A 24,130-nucleotide genomic window follows, 5' to 3' on the forward strand; every position below is an offset into this window, starting at 1 on the left:
TCTCTCTCTCTCTCTCTCTCTCTCTCTCTCTCTCTCTCTGTCTCTTTCTTTCTTTCCCATGCAGGGTGACTATTCTTTATTCTCTACTCAGATCATATAATGGACCTCAATTTCAGGAGAGATCTTACAGTTCTTTTTAGAGATGTGTTACACTTCTGCAAGTTCAACCTCAAAACAATAGAAGGTAGATTTGTAGAAAATAACTTAGTCCTCTGACATCACCAAGAATTACAGCACACCAGAATCTCTAGAAATTCTGGGTTTATGATGAGAGATATAGCAATCCATCCGAAGATTTCCTAATGGGAGGGAACACCTCCATCGCAATCTCTGATCTCACAGCAGGTGTCTTGCACCAATGGACACCTATCCTCTCATAGACTGTTGATTAGGGTTAAATGCCTTGGACACTCAGACAGACTTGCCTTAGAACCTTGACCCCACATTCTTGATTCTTGGAGTAATGTAATGCCTTGGCTTCCGCTTTTCATATACAAGTTATGAAAGTTAAATTGAATATTTGCCAACAGGTATAGAGTCATAAGCTCTTCTTGGAAATTCTTGCTTGGATCAAATGGTTCTTGACTAGAACCATAGACTAGAACCAGTTTGTTGATGTCCAGTGTGTAAAACAATGACCAAAACTTCATGATGAACTAAGCAGTGATTTCTGAGGAAAGTATTTAGTTATAAAGTGAGACAGTCAAAAAATCCAGATAAGAATAGTATTGGACAAATTGTTATGAAATCTCAACCAAAGTAAAATATCCCTCTTGTAAGATTAAGAAATCAAGAGAGGATATTCTACTGTGGTCTTTGAGCAAAAAATTGGGAGATTGAAGATGGTGCCCTTGAACTTACAACAATCTTCCTGACTCTGCATTCTGAGTGCTGGGATTATATCGTGAGCTATAAGTCCTGGCTGACTTGTATATATTCTACTGAAGAACAAACAAATAAGCAAACAAACAATCCACATATATACACTAGCATGCATCAGCATCATGCACGTAAGAGAACTGGCTTTATCTTCTGTGTAATTACAGTAGAATGTATTCGGAACAAAACCATGTAAGACTATAAAGATCTACAACTATAAACAAAACCTACACCATTTACAAAGATTAAGCTCCAAGGCAGGTATTTTATTAGAAATCCTGATAACAGCAGATGCTGTGGCACACACCTTTAATTCCAGCACTTGGGAGGCAGAGGCAGGTGGAACTCTGTGAGTTGGAGACCAGGTTAACAGAGAGTTAATTCCAGAACAGCCAGAGCCACACAAAGAAACCCTGTCTCTGAAAACAAACAAACAAACATACATACATACATACATACATACATACATACATACATACGAAATCCTTATAGTAGATGATACAATAAAACATACTTACATATTAAATGAACTTGGAAGTTATAGCATATTTGGATTAATCTTTTACTGTGATAAAAATGCTGTCAGCTCTTAACTGTGGAGACACCACTCACACAGTAGAAGAACTTGAGCAAACTAAAGCACTAAACTTAGTAAATTAAAGTCAGGTACAGCGGCACAGGTCTGTAATCCTAGCACTTCTCAAGGGGAGACAGAAGAACTGGGTGTTCAAAGTCAGCCTTGATTGTACGGTGGATTTGAGGCCAGGCTGGGCTGTATGATCCATCTCAAAACAAAGACAGAAAGAACCCTTATGCATGGGCCAGTCTGTTAGATTCAAGTATCAGATGCTATTGTTTTGAGGGAATCCTGAAACACTCTAGGTTTGAGGAAAATTGGGCTTAATTTCTCTCTAAACCACAAACCCGATGGACAAAAACACAAAGACCGCTGTTAAATAGGGAATAAATTATCTATTGTCTGAAACCATGTCTTAGGGAACCACTTCCTGATGAATTGTTCATCCAAAGGTAACCAGATCCTTACTACCTGCTTTTCAGAGCTTCCGATCAGAGCCGAAACCTCTAGACACAACTTCAGAGTCCTACTCCTCTCAGCTTCACGTCATTTTGTTCAAGCCTTTGAGACTTAGTGAGAGATTACAGACACTCACAGTGTGCCAGCTCTATGTCTGTCCTTCCAAACCTGCATGATAGAAATTCTGGAAGCCCCAGGCAGGTTAAACACTTCATCTAATGAAGTACTGGTAATCAAAAGTCAGGACTTGGAGCCTGGACATGTGGCTTCATACTTCTCACACAACTGTAGACACTGATGTACCTCTCTGGAGACTTGTCAGGAACAACACAGAAAGTCAAGAACTAAAGACAGTGTCAAGAAACCCTTCAGGGAATAAAGATTGCCAAAAAACTGAAAGCCTTGGCTAGTCCTTTTGGGAGGAGGGGAATGTATTGGGGTTAGAACATAGCTTTCTCGGAATACGGAGGAAGTAATTCAAGATCTCTGAAAAATCTGAACAACCCGTGTGACTAACACTGTGGCTTGAATACCACAGAAACACCTTTCAATTAAAGAATGTGGTTTTATTACACCCCCCACTTCAATATTTCAAGCAAGATAAAAGCAAGATGCTAAGCCAATGCATGGGTAAAAAAGAACTCACCTTGGCTGAGTTTTGAAAGCCTATCTATCGATCATTCCTAGCAGGCTACAGAGGTGATTAAGCGGTGTTGGTGAGAAAATTAAAAAGGAAATTGAAACGAACAGCTAGGAGAAAGTTCCCTTTCACTCACACAAAAGTATCTTTAAGAAACCCACAATATGAAATATTCACCAACTCTCTCATTATTTTATTCCAGTTGGAAACATAGCTAATGGAATTGGTAAATTTTTCTTTTGGTTAGTAGAATTCTTATTATTCCCCAAACCAGTGGATGTTGGAGGCAAACAATAAATGCTAAAGCACAAATGAGCATCCTTAACTTCAGTGAGGTTGATAACTATGAAAGAAGAGTTTTGGAAAGGTCTCAGGGGATGGGAATCTCATTATCTTATGTTTCGATCTCCCCCCATATGCAGTTCTTGCTATTCCTAAGCACAGTGACCAACTCTTCAGAACATGCCCATGTGAAACCATGCCGTTCCCTCTCCTGATCTAGAATCAGAACTCATAGATCTGGCCAACATCCATAGAAAAAAACAAAAAACAAAAAACAAAACAAAAAAACCCCATCAGAACTCATAGACCTGATTAAAACAAACACAAAAGAAAGGAATGGCTTCTTCCAATCACAAATCACCAATTTAACATCTTTAACAAGCAGAGTATGATAACCCAGTCTCCAGTTTAACTTGAGGAAATAAAAATGAAAAATCATAATAAAGAAATAATAGAAGGGTGGCCGCCTTTTGGTTAGAGTGATGGCATTGGGGTCTTAATGACTTTCACAGAACGGTCAGTTGCCTTCATTAAATTTTACATCAATTGTGCGCTGAACACCCTTATGCAAAACACCCTTTGCAGGTACGGGAGCTGAATCGTTGAAACATGCTTCTATCAGTTCTTCTACACCCCTTTCTTTCTTATCTCAGGGAAGTAATTGACCCCCCCGTCCTCCCCCACCACCACTTCATAGGCAAGCCACCTCATCGGAAAACTGGGGTAAGCCCAAGAAATTCTGGGGCAATCACATGAAAATTTATGGAAAAACACATGAAGACTAGAAATGTAAAACTAAACATATCACATTACAGAAGCGATTTAAATTTTAAATGATGTCCCTGGGAAATCAATACTGATAGAATGTTGGAGAAGACTTAGGAATCCCCGACCATCTTCATCACAAGGAGGTGCATGGTGATGTGTGAGAGCTTCAGGAGGTGATCATGTGAATAGGAAAAAAAGGTTTTTGTTTTTTTTTAATATCTGTGCGTGCATGTGTGTACATGTATGTGCATGTTCCTGTATAAGTAAAGGCCCATACACCACAGCAGGCTCCTGGGGGTCAGAACAACCTCTGCGGTCCATCCTCCCATTCCTCCTGACTCACAGGTGGATAGAACAATTGCAGATGCACACGACTGTCTTCTGCTTTATGTGGTCGGGCCCTCCCATTAATGCAGCAAGCACTACACCCACTAAGCTGTTTCTCTGGTCCTAAAGTAAGTCTTAGTGGGAAGTGACAACACACCGTATACACATTCTCGACTCTCATCTTGCAATGACTCCTGTTAAAGGCCAGAACCCGCTTCACAGGAATCACCAAACATCCCTCAAACTTTCCCATGAGAGAGTTTGGACACATGCTCTCTGGGCCTCCCACAGCCACCACATACTGTGTCTCCAACTTAATACGGATTCTCTGTGAGAGCCATGTAAGGGTGGGAGGCCTCCATCATGGCTCCCAGGAAGAGATGAAGGTAAGTAGGATGCCGTTTGAGTTATCACTGAACCGTGGTACACGGAGGCTGACACTTACCCTTTCTTCCAGCCCTCTACAAATCTCCCCCTCTTTGTGTCTGTGATGTAGTACAGAGATAGAGGGAAAACAGACAAGCACAGTGTCTTACATTATTGCTTCTCTTCTTATTAGAAATTTTATTATGCTGTATCCCGAAACTCACCGATAGTAACATGGGCTTAAAGTTTAAGCTATGGAACCAAAGCTAATAAAGTCAGTGCTCATACGCACATTAGTGCCTCTGTAATCCTCATTTATGGAGCATATTTTATGGTATATGCCTCGCCCAACACACAGAGATTCGGATCCACCACCTAATTTAATTCTCACACCATCTCTGTTTACAGATGAAGACATGCAGGCTTAGAGAGGTTAAATGTCTCCCAGGGACACCAAAAGCAGAAATTAAGACTTAGATCTTGCACTAACTCCAGCCTGCAAAGGTTAAAAACATCTGAGTGTTAAATTATAATTCTCCATAAAGCACAGAAACACTTTTTAAAAAACATATTAGAGTTCATAGGATCTTAAGCCAGCACGCTGGCAGACTGCTTGGGATTATAGCTCTCTGGAGGCAGGAACAGGAGGACCAGGCCAACCAGAGCTATATAGCAAGCAAGACCCTGTGTTAGCTGCTCCCTCAATCCCCCCAAAGAGATGTTATTTTGGGTCATGGACTCATATTTGCTTTCTTATACTAATGACTATTTGATTCTACCAAACACATACATCACAAAACTGATGGCAAAGGCTTTGACCAACTCACATCCCCTGTAAGGACTAAATGACACTAAGTAGCTACATCCAGCTATCACCCTTTTGCCAAAACAAAATTGAAGTTTATTCACGTGCCTCGTCAGCAACTCTGTGTTATAGGAAGGACTATGTGTATATGTGGAGAACCAAAGAAAAAATTTAATTGCTAATTCTTAAAATTTACTTTTAAAATGTTTTATACAATATATTTTGACATTTCTCTTTCCCCAACTACTCCAAGATTCTTCCCATATTCCACTTCATATTCTTCCTCTCTCTGAAATATAAAAACGAAGCCAGAAGAACAACAAAAACAAAAGTGTGTTTCTGTTGGTCATCTAATCCTGAACATGTGACCTGCCCTGGGACATGGCTGACACACCCAATGTCACTCCACTGAAGGAAACTGAGTTTTCCTTTCTTGGTAATTGCAAATAGCTCCTTGGTTAGAGGTAGGACATTGTGCCCACTTCCTTTCTTCTTATTAGGATTTTGTCTTTCTTGAACTTGTGCAGATCTTGTGCAATTCTCACAGTCTCTGTCTGTCAGTTTATATAAGACTAAAGAATTCTAACATCATTAGTCAACCTACAAAGATTAGAATAGAAACATGAGTTCACATTTGTTTGTCCAGACTTTGATGGGTTTGTTTTTTGTTTGGGGGCAGTCTCACATAGCTCATGCTGATCTCTTGAGTTCACTGAAGACCTGGAAATTAACTTCTGATCTTCTTGCCTCTACCACTCAAGTCCTGGGATTATAGGCATGCACTACCATGTCCAGTTATGGTGTTGGGAATTGAACTTAGGGCTTCATCTACTCTAAGCCAGCACTCCTCCAACTGAGCTATATCCCCAATTCCAAAATGTTTTGACAAACAAGAGCTACACAGCCTGGCATAGCTATCAGCAACTTCATGAATGAGACTTTTCTCTTTCTTGTTCTAAAACGAAATCTTGTTGCTCCTTTTCTGCCAGTGTGAAACAGTCTTTAACATTCACCTGACAGAAAGGAGGAAGAAAGGAAGAAAGGAAGAAAGGAAGGAAGGATGGAAGGAAGGAAGGAAGAAAAGAAGGAAGGAGAGAAGAAAAAAGAGGTATGGAGAGATGAAAGAAACTGACTTGCTAAAATATGACTACTAGAAAAAGTGAGGCTATAGTTTTTAAAAAATTACAGGGAAAAAAATGGAGCTCCTATCGACAGATATGTTGCTTCATGTCAACCATTTGAAGATAGTTGTATTAGGTACGCTTGGCCTTGAGTGTTATTTGGAATCTTGAAGATTACTGCTGCTTTTAGGATCGTAAGCATGGACACATCCTGCCTCAGACAGTGTCTCTACTCTAGGGACAGTAGTCCTTGAAGGTGGACTTTCTTAGCTTCTTCATCTCCATGGAGTTACTTATTTATTTGCTGATTTGTTTTGTTTTGTTTTGTCTTTTGCCTGACCTAATTGCTGTCTTCTTGGGGCATATCCTAGATTAGCCTGTGCTGGTTTCCATGGTACTCTTGACAGTAGGAGGTAAGGAAAACAGGAACTGAAGGCCACTCACCTCCTACTTATTCACTAGATCAGCTCTGTGTATCTTCTGCATGCTAGCAAAGTGTAAGTGGCATTGACAAATATCGGTGGGGGATAACTACAGTTTTGTTTTGGCAAATGGCTAATAGCCAAAAGTAGCTGCTTAGTGCTGCTCTGCTCTCTTAGGGTATAGGTTTTTACAGGGGATGTGAGTTGGTCAAAGCCTCAGTCATCAATTTTGTGATGTATCTGTTTGGTAGAATTGAATAATCATTAGTAGTAGAAGAAAGTGAATATGAGAGTTGATGATTTTAACTTTGTTGCCTATGAAACAAAAATGTCCATTAGGCAGTGTTGTAACTCTACTTTCTTTTTCAGTGTTGAGTATTAAATCCAGGGTCTTGTATTCAGTAGGAAAGCATTCTCAAACTGATCTACACTCCACAGCCTGTAAGTGGTGTAATTTTCTGAGCTGTACAACATTGAGAATCTTGTTTTTATAAAAAGATTGACAAACAAGAAGAAAATCAAGTTTTTCCTCACCATACTGTAAAGGTAACCTCAAATGTATCCCAAGACTCTTCTCAGCTACTTGCTCAAACTTCAGAAACAAGACTGGACCAGCCTGATTATCTGATAGCCTGAAAAGTGTCATCCATGTAAATGGGTAATCCTGCCTCACTTTAGCCAAGACTGGAATGCATGAACTTGGAAATTCCTATCCCTCAAGAGAGGTTAAGATGCTGGACATCTTTTATGTCCCTGAATATGTTAACATGCCTTGCAGGATCCTCCCACTATGAGGAAGACTCAGTATCACCAGCAAATTTAATCAGTTTAGATGCTGTTTTAGAGCCAGTGTGGTGAGGGTCAGATACTAAGGTGTTTTGTAGCATGGCATCCTGGACATTTCTCAAAGGATGGATTACCAGCTCTACTGCTCACCACTTGGCAACAAAATCCAAATCATCTACTTCTAAACATGCAAGGACTGCTGCTTCTATCTTCACCCTTACTCAGATGTGGGGCTAGTGACATGGCACAGTGGGTAAAGACACGTACCACTAGGCCTGACAACCTAAGTTTGACCCTTGGGACTCATGTGGTGGAAAAAGAGAATAAAATCCTCCAAGTTTTCCTCTGACCTCCTTCATGCATAGATGTGTGTGCACACATGAGAGAGAGAGAAAGAAGAGAGGGACACAGACAGACAGACACAGAGAGGGAGAGGAAGAGAAAGACAGACAGGCAGAGACACAGAGACAGAGAAACAGACACAGAGAAACAGACAGGCAGGCAGACAGACAGAGACAAAGAAGGGGAATAATCTTTAAAATGAAAACAATTTGCCTTTGATGAAGCAAGCACATTTCGTGCTGGGTTTCTGGCTTAAGCATCGCTTTAGTTCATGTGTGGAATAAGTCTGCTGGCTCTTCATTTCTACATTTGTGAGGAGGTAATCAAATGTGCTTCCTTTGAATCAAACACTCAAGAACTATTCAAGTCACATTGATTAATACAATGAAGTGTAAGTACAAGGCTAGCTGGCTTCAGAGAATACACTGTGCAAGAAGAGCTGAAGTCCACAAGACTTCTGGCCATGGAGGAAATTGCTCTTTACACAATTGAAAATTGATCCTGAGCGCATGCTGACCCACCTCTTAAATACAACACGAGAGAAGACTCCCTAGGATATTAGCTCTGTCTGAATGGGTTTCAGTGAAGGAAGCAGAGTGGAGGGGCAGTGAATTCCAGACTGTGTTCTGAGGGTGAGGAGTCCCTAGAGGTAATGTGAAAGACCATCTTAATGGTTAAGTGGATCTGGGAAGCTTTAGGTCTCTACCCACTGCAGCTTTAAAATGCACATTAGCAAATTAGGGGATCTGAGAATTCCTACACTAAAGGAAATCCAGTTTTAACCCAGGCTTCATTCTAACCACAGAATCCTTTTTTAAAATAGTAATGCATATTTAAATATCCCAGGAACTACAATTTTTCAGATATTGAAGATGATATATTTACTCCATCTTGTTGAGTCATTTCCAGGTGTTAATATTTACAACTCTATAAACATTTACAGAAGTATGTCTTTAGAATTAGATTCCTGAACCGAGGTGATGTATAGGGGAATTGTGTGACACACAATCATCTTAGTGCTTTGATTGCTTTAGAGAGAATATCAAAGCTTCTCTTTTCTTTTTCTTTCTTTCTTTCTTTCTTTCTTTCTTTCTTTCTTTCTTTCTTTCTTTCTTTCTTTCATTTTTCTTTCTTTCTTCTCCCTCCTTTTTTGCTATTTGAAATGTGTTTCTTCACTGAAAAGAATATCTACTCTTTCAAACAGACAGTATTTCAGGCAAGCATACAGGTCTGCTACTTTGACCATGGAAGACATAGCAGAGAATTGGTCATTGGCATTCAAAAGGAAGGCGATTATGTCACTACCCGCATTCACAAACCTTCAATAGATCCCTATTACCTACCAAACCAAGCACTAATTCCCCAGCCTGCTATTCATTGCCGCACACAATATAAACCCAATTCTCTTTTCAGGAGAAAATAAAAATAAGATAATTATTATTATCCAAGACCTTCTACATTAATCATGGCATTGAGAAGGTGCGAAAGAAGAAGAGGTATAAGATGGAGAAACTGGCCTCAAGAATCTTCCAGTCAAACAGGAAGGTAACTAAGTCCTAGAGAGTTCGTGCAACACCAGAGACACAGGAGAAGCAGCTGCTTGGAGAGAAGAACTCTTTTGACTGAAGCTGATGCCCTGGGCAGGGCTCGAGCAGAAATATCTGTAATTTCTCTTTCCTAAGGATACGTGCAGGACTTTTTGTTTTTGCGTCTTCCTGGTGATCTCTGTTGTATAATGTCACTTTTCAACTGCTTTAAGAGCAATTTTAGAAGTAGTTTTTAAAGTAAAACATTTACTTAGTATAAGAGGAACACAAAACTGCGATTTTCTGTGGATTACATTACTTAAGCCCTACATCTAAAAATCAATCAAATTCATTATCTTTTTATTATCCATTTCCTCTAGCTGTAGAGTAGAGAATGGGAGACTCACACCAAGTAGCAGATGTGAGGATTTCATGGCGAGCCAGCCATTGCCAGTGCCAGTGACCATGTGTTTAACATTTGAGGCCACACCACCTATGAATACGCCATGTTTCTGGAAGAATCATTCCTCACCAACGCACATCACATATTTATATTTTGAAAACTCTGCATGGGCTAATGCAGTCTGTTCTGATTGCTACATGTCCACACTTCACAATTCACGGCATGGAAAACGAAGGCTTCCCTGATTATTTGTCTGTTTTCTCCACTAAGGGAGAGCTCTGTTGGCCACCCCGGACTCCATCTTCTGCCCTCTTTGTACCCACAATCTCTCTGTGACTTCTCTCTTCCGACTTTGCTGCCACTGGCTTGATGCAAGCTTCCTGTGGCTTCTAGACGACTCACCCCCATTCTATATTTGCTTTTCTTCCCCTCATATGTAATCTCCATCGTCTACAAGAGTTAATTTAAAAATCAAATCTCATCATAACTTCCTTTTGCTTAAACTATTTTGGTGCATTCCCCATGTTCCAGACCAGGGTTTCCCTGAGTCTGGCTTAAAAAAAAATTCAGATTCTCAGGTCTTCCTCTGGAAAACATGATGTCAAATTTCCCCACATCCTGTGTGCTCTCCATGATCAGGAGTGTTTGGTAAACAGTGCTTAGAGGAGTGAGCACACGCTTGAGATACATGTCAGCTCTGCTGCTCCTCCAGCCACTCTTCTGCTATGTATTCTCATAAAATCAGCAAGTCCAGGCTGGTTGATGCTCTTTGCATCCCCATAGCTTTGTGCTTCGGGGCCTTTGTGTTCTCTGGTTTACCTGTTCCCTTGTCCCCTCCCTATTCTGTTCACCTGGAAATAATACTAAAGGCCACCAGTGAAACACTAACAGCCTCCCAGAGTTCTGAGAAGCCTTTTACTAATACTTCAGAGAGTTTTATTCATTCCCTTCCTCACATAGATTACATCCCACATGTCAGATGTAATATCTCTAGTGTGCCTGTCCACTTGTTTACATTCCCAAATCATGTGATAAAAGTCCTGGTGTGGAAAGGAAACAAATCTTATTTGGTCCAATTATATGATTAAAAAAATGAATAAACGAAGACATTTGCCTTCTACCATACCAAGATAGCCTATTTTGGAACCAATGTATATTAAGTATAAAACCCGCCTTTTGAAATAGTTGTTAGTCCCATTTTACAGGTAGAGAAACTAACAGGCAGACAAATAAGTGGCTTGGGAGTTGCAAGGTCAGAGGCAAGTTGATCCACCTGCTTCAAATCCTGTCATTCTCTCAACACTCCTCCTTGAGCTCTAGCATCTTTCCTGAACTCATGACTCCATGACCTCTGTATGAGGCAGTGTGCTTCATACAAGTTTTGTGTGCATATGCCACAATGCTCTTCCCCCAGCTTACTGTAGATAGCGGCTGAAGGCAGGGATACAATAACTTCCATAGGTTCATGCCCCAAATCCTTTGCTTGAGAAAGATCTTTGTGCCCTGAATTCAATAACACATGGCTTGCTAAGGTCTTAAGGGATAGGGAGCTATATACACATCAATCTCCACATGCAGCAATTTGTCAAGTGGAGATTGCACAGGCTCCAAACATCAACTGTCTATCACCTTGCTCCATCCCTCACATTTGGCAGATTTTAGAAGTTTTATTTACTGGGTGTTTACTACAAATGTTAGGTGGAAGAAGGAATATAAAATTCTATACTCCTTAATATGCTTTTGTTAATGTTTCATTTTTTAGAAGGTGTTATTTTAAAGCAACTGGATCAACTATCTCTATTGGGTAGGAAGGATTAAGGAATAGCTATTTGATTTAAGCAAACATTCCAATAGTTAACACACAGCTTCTGAAAATGTGCATTGCAACTCAACATGGGGTCACATAACTGAATGGGTGAGTCTCCAAAATTTGGCAAGAGTCAAGGCTTTCTGAATATTTAATGACCAAAAATTAATTCAAAATTAAACTTGTAACAAATCCAAGATGTTCCTGACAGAGCTTGCCATGTTGCATCCCAGAGTGGTTTCGGGTCTGAGCACACAGTATGCTTGCTTCATAGCATGCATACCACCAGGGCATGCAACACCAACCTATGGATGCCTGAACCACTTCAGCCCAGACTGGAAACCACTGTAAGTAATGAATTGCAGTATTTTTACTGTATGTGCAAGGCTTTCTGCTCTTACAGAAACATAATGGTTTATTTATGAAAAAAAGAGAGAGAAACCCAACAACAAAGAATTTAAATACTTTCTACCATCATCCTTCAGCATTCAAGTTTCAAATTGGTATATCTTGGATTGTTCTGTGTTAGAATGTTTGATTTTTTTTTTTTAAAAATTGTTTTTAAGTAGCTGTCTTGACTTTGACTAAAACAAAACAGAAAAAAAATACTTAGTAGGGCTCAGAATGTAACTCAGTAAGTTTGACAAACATGCAGATAGCTCTAAGCAATCGGGAAGAATTATATAGGACATTTTGGATTGGAATTATGGCAGAAACTTCAGAAATGGCCCTACCCTTGGACTATCCCTCATCTATGCGAAGCTGTGTTCTCAGCTGACTTTAAAATGAAAATAAGCATTATCCTTGGAAATGTTGAAGCTGCTCTGTGTCTTGCAGTGCAGGTTTAGTATTTTTATGTAAAAATAAACACACCCATATTATAAATATAAATTTCTTCCTCTTTGATAAATGGTAAAATATATGCATATAAGAGAGTTGTTTTAAAATAAATTTTCTTATAATTTATTAGCACTAAATACTTGATTTGTATACTCATTTTGTATACCTATTTATGTGGGGGGTGGGGGAGCGGTCACATAAAAGTTTCTCAGGTCAGAGAGGTCCCACTAAAGGACATCATGTGTAGATCCATGTGAACTAATGGTCTTTATATTAAGACTCACAAAACTATGGAACTTTATGATCATTCATTAGAGGATTTAGAATAGTTTGCAGGTTTGGGTAGATAGAGGCTGACCTTCTGTCACGTTTCTGGTATGTTATTCCACCTGTGAACTATGAAATCACAACGGAGAAAGTCCCAGTGGGATGACGAGCAAGGAGGAAGTTGCTTGTGTTTACAAGATGCTCCTAATGTTAAGACCAGGACCTAAGCTGTCTTACATACAATTTGTGTCATTTTATGCTTCGCAATAAAATAAATTCAGATGCCTAGTTCTTGTCTTGATAAACTAAAAAGGGAAAAGCTCCCCTGAACTAAAACAGAGACAAAGAACAGAGAATAATATTATCTTGTTATGTATCATAAGTCAAGGACACAGGACCCCTAAAAGGATGAAGAACTTCTAGCCAGACTCATGTTAGAAGGCTAAGTATAAAGTAAGCTGATTGATAGGTAAATATGGACGGAAGCACCAGTTGCCCAGAACTTGAAACTGTAAGATTGTTGAGTCCAGGCTGTACTAGAGGGAGAAGACAAGTCCTCAAAGATGATGCAGCACATCCAAGGTCTATAGATACTTAGTGTCAGCACAGGACAGAGGAGAGGAAGAACACAAGAACTGAGCTCTGCTGGTTTGGGGCAATGTTCTGTGCTGCACGCATAAAATCACGTTTAACACACCTTCACTCTGGAAGGAAGGTTGTGCATCCTCCACTTTCCTGAAGGAGAAACTGAAACTAGCAGATGCTGACGAGAACTGAGACTTGAATCCAAGTCTGCCTCTCAGGCGTTACCCTTCTCATTGCAACTGTGATCTTAGAGTACAGATCTTACCACAGGGCAAGATCCCTGACTACAGCCTGGGCAGATAGAAAGGACCTACTACAAAAATAAATATACCTCCTAAAAGCTACTTATGAAAAAACTAAAGTGCACATATATGAAATCAGTAATGCATGAAGAAAAATTACTTTCCGTCTCCTTCCACGTTTCCATGTGATGTCTCCCAAAGTTAACCCATCCTAGACAAGGTCGTAGGAAAGTCCTTGTCACATACTACATGATCTCCCTGATCAGATCCCGCCCTCCCTCTCTGAAAGTATAATACTAAGGAATTCTATCTTCAAATTCTGACCACACATGCATAGTTAAAAACAACACTAAAGTACTAATGAGACAAACTTTTAAAAGATCTACCTATCTCCCAAAGGATTCTATGTTTAAGCTGATGTCTCTTTTGGCTCCTTTAGGGCAGTAATGAATACACGAAATGTTAGTTTAAAATTTGGTATTTTTTTTTACTCCTTATGGGATGTAATTAGATTGCAACAGATGCATAGATACATTCCAAATAACTCTTGTATCTAGGTAGACATCACAGATCCATCGGCACAAAGTTTTTCTTAATATGTTTACCTTGAGAAGAAAAGAGAGGTTTGTCTATGGGTCCTGTTTATAAAGTCAAAAGCCAACCCATGACTGCTAGATAGATAGCTTAATCGGTAGTAGGGGGTAGCCCTCCATGAGAAAAGCTGGGAGAGAGGCCAGGAATCATACACCATCCTTACAGTGCTATGAGAAGATTTTCAAATAGAGACCGACATGCTATGGAAGCATGAGAGAACCTAGGCGCACGCCTGGGCAAACTGGGAGAGCTTCATGGAGGGGGTGATACTAGTGTGTTAGATGAAGAGTTCTCTGGATAGAAGACAGGGAAGAACACATTCCTGCTAGGTCTACTTCCATGGCCTCCTTGTTTGAGATCTCTGCTTTCCAGGAAATTCTGGGCACTTATCCTCGCTCATCAGGGACACTAGGAGGCTTCACTCCACTTTTAGCAAGTAGCTAACTTTCAGTTTCCTTTCTGCTTATCACCAGAAAGGTGTGGATTACACCAGAGAACACAAGGATATAGTTTAGTAAGCTAAAGTGGCTTAAAACCTTATCTGCTGTGACATAAAAAAGAAAAAAAATGTTTTCTGAGATCGAATTAAAGACAGATGTGAACAAGGGAAGATAAATACAAAGTTCTCCCATGAACCCCTTCTACAAACTTTCGAACAAACAAACCAACCTAGAAACAATCTTACAGATTCCCTATAGGTAGAAATAGGAAAGGGGAATGGGAAGAGGGTGGTAACATGGTCTTTTCACAGACTATTCTTCCAAAGCAAAGACAATGAAGGGGGAAAAATAGTACACGTGTATTACAATGTATAGTGCCATAAGGCTGTGTTTGATGCTCTGGAGGGCTTCAACAAGTACTGTTCAGCCAAAAATCAATTGAAAAATCAGCATGATAAGAGAGCATGAGTTGCCCTATAATAGCCTTAAGACCCCCAAGGCTATTCAAGTCCCTTTCATCTGCCACACTGCACAGACTCTAGGGGGATCTCACTTGCCCTCCTTAGTCCTCTGCCCCTCCGCCTTCCTCACCTCCAGCTTTGCTTTCCCCACGAAAGGGCGGCTGACAGGGAATGATGATGTTTTCAAGTGGTTGTGGAGAATGTTTTCCCTCTCTGCTTTATTCTCTATCTTCTCTTGACATTTGCACTGAAACGCATCCTGTGCGATCAGTCATGGGCTTCCACAATAGTAAATGGTCAGCCTCAGTCTCCGAAGCGCCTAATGAGGGATAGTGGTGTGTTCTGAATGCCTTAGCTGACAGACTTTCCACTGCCCTTAATAAAATCACTGTTCGGGCTCATGCAAATGAGCCATGTAAGCAATTCACAGCATTGTTATAAATATACATATATGTTTCATTCCAAGATTTCATCTCAATATTTCTTCAGTCACTCCTCACAATGTCTGGTTTGTTCAGTTTATATTTCTGCTCGGCATTTGGTGCAAACCCCACAGATAAGATACATCTGTCCCTTAGTCACAAATCTTGGCATTTTTACCTTAACTCCATCGTGAAATGAGTGCTTGAATTTACCTTGCTTATTAGCAGCAGTTCCTCATCATCAAAGATTTCATTTCCAAACTTTCAAATTTGACACGAGCAGCAGCAAGTCAGTAGAGACATAGCCAAGCTTCAGGAAGACACAGAAACGTGCTGATCCGGGTGAGGGAAGGGAAAGCTAATTGGGAGTCAGCTTCCCTGTGATTATCAGCTTGTTTATGGGGAGGGAGGGCTCTTCAGAATGGCACTGTAAATTCATCCCTGATTATGGTGTTAACACCACAGCTCCCTTCCACGCACTCCCTGAGAGCCCCCACCCCATTCATTTTGTTTAGTTATAAAGGGTTGTACGCTCTTTCCACAGACTGACAGTCTTCCATGCTTTGATTTTCTCCAGTTTTAAGAAAAATTAATCAGTTGCACAAGCCAGTTGCCAGACTTTCACTTTCCTCATGGCAGAAAGCACACATATTCATTGTCTGCTATAAGAATAAATTTTAGTAATTTTTCCCCACGTCAATATGAATATTAGACTGACCCAATTAATATGAAATGCTTGTATGCTGCTGGAACAGACAGTGCTACAGAAAGAACCATTTGCACAACCTGTTCATGATTATGGGCCATAAGGACACAAAGATGGCACACACATTTGTGGGCCATCTGAATTCTTATACGGGAAGGGGAGGGGGAAGGGTGAGCGGCACAATGTTAGCTTGACTGTCGTGGGTCATGTTTTTTAATCCCGAGTATTGGACATGTAACACAGCAACAAGAGCTGATCATTTTGTTTAATCACCTTTTGGATCTTTGCCAGATGGTCTCTATTGAGAACGCTGCAAACACAGAGACATGAGCTGCATCTAACACGCCACCAGAGCCTTCCCGTAAATGTCTGAGAACTGATTCCAACGAGAATTTAGTCTCAGAGCAGAAAGGGATACATTTAAAAACTCTGTGCATTAACTATACTTTTCCCCATAGAATCCTCTCTTGGCATGAATAATTTACCCACTCTTATGCTAATGGGATCATGAAAGTATCCCCCTGTCTTTAGTGCCGCTATTCTCAGCTTTCAGTAATTACCCCACCCAGTGAAAATAACATGGCTTCCACACTGAACAGCCCACTTGTACCTGACAATCAGAAGGATCATGGCTGACAGTGGAAGAATCCAGAACTGGACGGAGACACCCTCAGAACCCAGAGAAGAACATAACCACACAGTAGCCCTGGTAGAGGGAGAAGATACATGGACAGGAAGGGAAAAGGGATAAAAAGAAAAAAAAAAAAAAAGACTCTCCATCGTCAAGTCTGCCTGTCCTTTGACTTATCACCCACTCTGACTCAAAGAAAAATGTGTTCTCTTTCTACGTGTGAAAGAAATTGGAGACCAGATGAGTTTAGAAAGAAAATCAATACATGATATCTAAGAAAAAAGTACCACAGTTATCTATAAAACACATCTGCATGAAGTATTATTATCTTATCAGACTTTAAATACATATAAAGGAAAAGAAATCGCGCCCCCCACCCCATGAACTTGTAGAAGAGAGAAAAAAAGATTACTGGATAAAAAGGAAGAGAACGGAGAAAAAGGAGAGACAAGAAAACTTATTTTGACCTCTGTCCACAAAACTCCATGTTAGGTAGTTCACTGTGTAAAAATTATCAGGCTAAAACATCTGGGAAAGAAAGCTATGAAACAGCAGGGAACGTGGCTGGTTTATTGTTTATCTTTTGTTTATGAGGCAGTATTCAAGTTTAATTACTACTCTAAATTAAACTCTAACTGGCATCAGGAGACATCCCTTTCCATGACTAAGTTAAAAAAAAAAGAAATCTGGAAATCCTAACTCTGGATTCTTCAGGTAAGTTAGTGTATATATATATATATATATATATATATATATATATATATATATATATATACACACACACATANTATACACACACACACACACACACATATATATATATATATATATATACATATATATATATATATATATGAGAATGAAGTTAGTCAAAATTAACAGAAACTATAGAAAGCTTTTAAGCATTGCATTTATGGGCAACCATTACAAGTATTTGTTAGAAGACTTTAATTTTATTTCTGATGGCGACTACCTAAAATGTCCTAAGATATCAACAACGCATACCTAAGTGTTTGCCAATGATTGAAAGGTGGCTTTTATATTTATTTAATATGGGGGGGGGAGGAAAGGAAGTATCATAGGAATATTTTATATATAACAGCTTCTTCTCTGGCCATGTTCAACTATCAATTGTAGTTAAAGAGAAAAAAAAATGTTGATAACAATCAGAAGGAAGAGAGATGCTAGGGTACTTATCATAAGTTAGTGACCAGTTTGGGGTGAACTCAACTCTAGGAAAAATAAAAGTTAAAAGCAACTAGCAAAAGATGATGCCAGATGGTGTCTGTCATATTGTATTTAGGGTTATTTTAAAGAGATTGCCGCCACTATGAAAACATTCCATTGACAGAGTTTTCCTAGACTGAATGAGAAATCCCAGCAGAGAATATTCAGGACCCTCAGTAAGTGGGTTCCCTGCCTGTTCCTTTAAATATATAACTGGAATATTTAAAGCAACAAAAATATTATCTCATAGCTGCAATATAATATAAACTCAAAAGTGTCATGCTATCTTACGCATGTGCTTAACTATAAGGGCTTCCATTCATTACTAAAGGGACGTTTGCAGATCTCAACACTACGGTTGCTAAATAACTGTATAATAACTAAATAAACATCTAGCTGTGGGATTCTAGCCTCGTTGCCTGGATGATAGATGGTGACATCAATGGAGGGGCCTAGTGGCAGAGTCGAGGGGAGCCCTGCTGGCTTATACAGCCCTGGGTCGTGAGTGATTAGAGATATAGATGCTAACATGTTCATGTATTTGGGTTAATCTGGGTCTGGCAACAGGATGGTTAACGTGTGTGTGATGTGCACTGTGAGCTCAGCAGTTACTGGGCCAACTGTCTCGGTATTTCTGGGAATCCTGCCTATTCACAGTGCAGGGATTGTTCAATTGCTGCAAAACGTACAAAATGAATTTTACAAAAATGAATTGTAAGGAAGGCCCCATTACAACGATTTTACAGCAAAGATGTCAACATCAATTTTTCTTTCATGCATAGCTAATGATTAAAACAGCATATTCCATTTGCCTAAGACAATTTATTTCATATTGGCACATCAAAATATTGAAATACAAAGTTATCTTTACTCTACCCTTTTTATTCACTGCTGCTGAACCCAGACCATTGTTCAAACCAGGAAGAATAAAACAAACTTGGCACGAAATACTTAAAACAAAGGCTCATCAATATTCTCCAATTTGTCAACATCTCAATTACAGCACTGGAAAAAATGTAAATTTCATGTGCTCTAAACACTGAGGGGCCTATTCTCTTGCCAATTCACATGTGTAGCTCCCATCAGCGTTAATGGGAGTTACACAAACCCATCAATAATAATAATACTTTGTACATATCCTGTGCCTTTTATCTGAGGCTCTCAGAGTGCTCCAGGAGCAAGGAAGCTGCTTCTTAGCCTTCACTCTGGCAAGTACACAATGGAACACAAAGCATCTTTTGACTCAGCAGCAGGTACAGAACTAGGGACCCCAAGCCTTATTATCAGGCCCCATTTTACTGCCGGGAAGTCAGGCACAAAGATGAGCAGTGACTGCCCCAAAGCTCTGAGTCTGCACCCTAATTCTATCCTTGAAAAACCAGATTTCCTTCCCCATCGAATGTGACTAACAAGACAAACGCCCTCCCTTTGGCTGCTTTTCGAAAACAGAAAACCTAGTGAATGAAAAGTTGGCCTCAGATTTATATAGTTGACTGGTGTATGGTTGGAAAGATAAAGCCAGACTCTACATTTCTCCAAGTTCATTTTTTTTACAATATTAAAGAATTGTGCTTTCTTTTCTCCATTCAGTTTTTCATACAAACTCCTAAGAGAAAAGGTGACCTTTCACCCACGTAACTGGAGCTCTTTCAGTATCAGATCATAAAACGAGATGTTTTTAGGTTCCAAAGTAAAGATTTGTGAGAATCATCATTGTAAAAATAATCACAAAAATTATAAAGCAACATAAATGCATGTATTGTTTTATAGCATATGGCTATTAAAGTTTAATTTAAAATGTGTATGAAAACATTGTATTTAGTACAATTCATCCCTATTTCTTCTGTTTATCATAATTTGTTTTGAAATTGAATCATTTTACAGTTTTCCATATGCCTGTTGTGCTAATAAATTCTGAAGAAGTAACTAAAGTCTCTTGTGAACTGCAAACTTAGGTTTCAATGAAACATTATGATATATTTAATATGAAGAACATAAATTTCCCTCCCAGGTTTTCCATTCTACATCAGCTCTAAGATCTAACCTGTGATAAGCATATGTGATTTCAGTCAATATCTCTGTTGACTTTGCCTCGAAGCAGATAATTAATCTTTCCCCACTGAAAGCTACTCTGAGCATTTTGGTGGAACAAAGTATACAAGTAACTTTAACATGTTTAAAAGATTATAGGAGCAAAACATAAGTAAGTCGGGCTTCTAAAGTTTAGGGTCTGCTGTCAAAAACAAAACAAAACAAAACACAACACAACACAACACAACACCTTCATACATGCATTTTAACTACTGACCCAGTGAGTCAGATAGAAAAATTCTCCTTGCACCAACTTTCGCCATCTTATCAAAGCGATAACGTTTCCGTGCTTTCTCTCAAACTTTAACACAGTTGAGGAGGCTGTTGGAGAGACAGACTTCCCAGTGCTCACACACATAAACCACCGTGTCCATTCTTTAATCCCACAGAGATATGATTAAAGGAACAAAAAGCTTGAGGGATCAAATCCTTCAGCAAGGGATAAGTGGGTGCAGCTACCCACAGCACGGAGGGATCAGTGGGGTTTTTTCCCTCCCCAGAGGACCACTCTTACATGTCTTTCTCTTTCTTGACTAAAAACCCTTAATAAAACAGAACCAACTAAATAAAATGATAAAACTTCATGCTTTGTTTGCTCTGGTGGCTATTCCCTGCTGCCTAAGCCTACATCGGTTCCTCTTCTGCCTCCTCTCCTTTCTGACCCTTCCTGTTATCCCTCTCGCCATAACTCAACTAACCCAACAGAACCAGTCAGTTTTAAATTTCAGTTGGGACCTTGGTGACCTGTTAATGAATCTACAGAGAAGAGAAAAACTCACAGTGCTGAGTTATGCCTGGTGTTGCTAGCTGACTTGGAGTCAGAAATGCTTGAAGCGTTAACATAATTGCAAGAATGTGAAAAATGAAGCTCGGGGCTCCTGAGCCAAGTGAAAGGTCAGAGGGAGCCTCACACCGGAGAAGTTTCTGGAAGATTGCCCCACTAGGCCATTCAGTCTGCTTCTGCTTCTCCTTCTCCCAGCACCCATCCCTGCAATGTTGAGGGTGTTTTGCTTTTATAATAGATATTTCACCCTTTGTGTTACCCTAACTTGGGGAAATTGGGGAGGACTGAATGATTGAAAGCTTTCTACATTTGACCCAGGGTCAATTGGAACCTCAGTTAAACCCCTGGACTGCAGTTCCATGATGGACTCTATGTACAAGATTCCTTCAAAACGTCCTTTAGAATGGAGTTCATTTTACAAACAGTCCAACGGATGTACCCAAACCAATATACACATAGCTCACAAGTTTTTCTGTAGGTTGGTATTTGATAGTACATCATCCACGAGTTGCAACTTGTTTAAAAGACAAATTCTAAATAGACTTCACTTACAAGTAAAAGCTACCCTAGAAAGACCAGATTTCTAGACTCGTTTCGAAATTCAGGAGTCCAACATCCCTGGTCAGAAACATGGAGGCTGATAGATACTCACAGGACATCAACAACTCTCTTTTAGATGGTCTACATAACTACAGTCAAGCTGTTAAACAGTATCTGACTTGGAAGCCTGTCTAATGTTTAAATATTGTGGCCATAAACAGAATCATAATAGAGATAAAATGGACCTAAGAGAACAGACACCATCTAATGTAAAATATTAAAAAGTAAAATCTATACACATTCCTGGACCACACTCAATAATGCATCTTCTTTTAAATGATCATTTTATCCATAGAAGGGTCATTCCTACCAACATATAATTGCTCTCTGTTGTAAATGGCAAAATTCATTACAAATTGCAGAAGGCTTCCTGAACACCTGCAGCTGTTCTCCTTGCCTTCTGAAATTCTATTTTTTTTTGTTTTGTTTTTTTGAATTGGGATAAAAGTCACTATTTTAGCTGTCTAGACGGAGGGACAAACAACATCTGAAGAATTTTGAAATCCATCTTCTCAAAATAAAAATCTGTATAAATCTCAGATTTTTATATCTTACATTCTTTTGATTCATGGCTGCTTTAATTATAAAGAACTCATAGTAAATATTCGAAGCAAATATCCCGTTTGTAGTATAACTCAAACTTCTGGTTAGGTAGTTAGGCCTGTCTTTTCGATATATACCAAAGTAGTGTAGATAACCACATTTGTAAGAGGACTGGCAGAACTAATCAATTATTATTGTAACGTGGGCTTAAAGATTAAATAGTTCATTTTAACTCTTTAAATAAAGTAACAAGAGAAAACCTGTCTTCCTATCAAAAGTTTAGTATTACTCCCTACACCTTCCCTAGCCCCTCTTCTGTCTACACAGATTGATACCATGAAATAAATGCTGAAGTTATTATCATCATGTCTACTTTTGTACAAGGAAAATTCTTAACCGTTTACCTTGCTCACTGCTGTTGTCTCCACTCTGGGAAGCATGGCCCCCACTGGAGGGTCCTGGGGTGCCTGCGGAGTGCGTTGAGGTTGCATCATCGTGGTCTCGCCAGGATGAAGGGTTCTGATGTCAGGATGCCAAGGAATTTTCCCACAGTTACCATTTGAGCCAGAAATGAGGAGCCATGAAGACATACAGGCACAGAGGGAGGGAAAAAATGTACATATTAGTATTTTCAGAAGTGGCCACAGGCATGCTAATCTGTGCCTTCTTTTTCTGTTACATCAATATATGCATGACTGGCATATCTCTTCAAAGACACATCCTCCAATACTCAAAGTTACACCACAGTAAAGTTAACTTCTGAACTGAGGGAAAACTACCTTAAAATGTCTTTCTCAGCTTTTCTATGCATTTCTTCTGGTGTTCTTAGAAACAAAATCCGTCAGAACACCAGCCTCTACAGAATCCAATACTCCCTTCAAAAGAGCATGGGAATCCACAAAGTTTGGTAGGACCTTACACCTTTCGATTGTATTATCCTAAAATGGTCGATCTGAACTCTCTAAATGTTATCAACAGGTAGACTGTACAGCCCACAGAAGCAATATTAATCATGGCATCAGTATCTCATAAGCCACTAAAGCCTGTGATAATTTGCACAAATGGCAATTTCTAAAATGAAACTAACAGGAGCTGCGTGCCACTTAGCAAGTGAGCTGAGACTTTCGCTTTAAGCGACTGAGCTGTGACTTCTGGAGGAACCTCGATGGACAGACAGCGAGGCTAACCAGGAGGTACCCGCTCATGCTACTTTACTAACATATTCGTCTCCTGTTTCCCCTCCCCTTTCCTGATCATTCCCAATACCCACGCCGTAGCTTAAAGGGAAACAGGAATTCTAATGTACAGGAAGGACTTTATCAGCACCACATGAAGGCAGGCCAGAGATGGAATTTCCTCTGGCAGACAGGGAGAACAGGCACCACACATGAAACCCAGCAGACTGGAGCCAAAGCTGTACACTTGTTACCCATGTGCTAGGACTTTGACTAAACCTATGGAGCTACAAGCAAGTGAACTCTTTAGGGTTGAGGTAGAGGGTACAGGGTAAAAATGTAGAGATATGGCAGTTCTTCAGAATGCATCATTGCTTTTGACTAGAATTGGTAAGCAATAATTCAGAAGTATAAGCCATGTACAAACTATTTAGTTTGAAATATGAACACTACCTTTTCATAATACCAAGACATAGAACTTATTAGGAAGAAGAAGTCAGCCTGTTTTTTTTTCCTCAACACTAACTCTATACTGTACCTACAGCAGATACTGCTACCAAAATAAAGCCAGAAACCAAAGTAAGACAAATGGAGGAAATATTCTTACATGGAACAATAGCAACAGACAGATTGCAAATAGCTATTTGTAATTTTTATAGATGTTGACATAATCCAGATCTCTGTGATCAACAATCTCAATGTGAAGTAGTGCTGTTGGAGGTGTCACCAGGCCAGCCATGGACGCAAAGTCAAGACCCTGAGTAGAAATCGTGACTGTAAATACAGTTCAGGTTCAGATCTCTACAATAAAGATGTGATGGAAAAAGAGGATTAAGGAATTAGCTGGGCATGCCTATAATTGCAACACTCAAGAGACTCAGGCACGAGTTTGAGTCCAATCTAGACTACTCAGTGAGAACCTGTACCAAAAAGAAAGAAGGGAAGAAAGGGAGGGAAAAAGGCATGCAGGCAGAAGGAAGGAAGGAAGGAAGGAAGGAAGGAAGGAAGGGAG

The 24,130-nt window shown here is 39.7% G+C and overlaps 1 protein-coding gene across 12 annotated transcripts in view; it reads right to left on the reverse strand.

The window, feature by feature from the left end:
• The window catches only part of Meis2 (Meis homeobox 2), a 209,316-nt gene that overhangs the window by 168,635 nt on the left and 16,551 nt on the right, over nucleotides 1-24,130 (reverse strand). For all 12 annotated transcript variants that reach the window (XM_029472969.1, XM_021181282.2, XM_029472978.1 and 9 more), the window contains one exon: nucleotides 22,348-22,462. In XM_029472969.1, the coding sequence (XP_029328829.1) occupies nucleotides 22,348-22,462 (115 nt within the window). The remainder of the gene's footprint in view (nucleotides 1-22,347; nucleotides 22,463-24,130) is intronic.

The sequence above is a fragment of the Mus caroli genome, chromosome 2 (genome assembly GCF_900094665.2).
Source record: "Mus caroli chromosome 2, CAROLI_EIJ_v1.1, whole genome shotgun sequence".
NCBI classification, from domain to species: domain Eukaryota; kingdom Metazoa; phylum Chordata; class Mammalia; order Rodentia; family Muridae; genus Mus; species Mus caroli.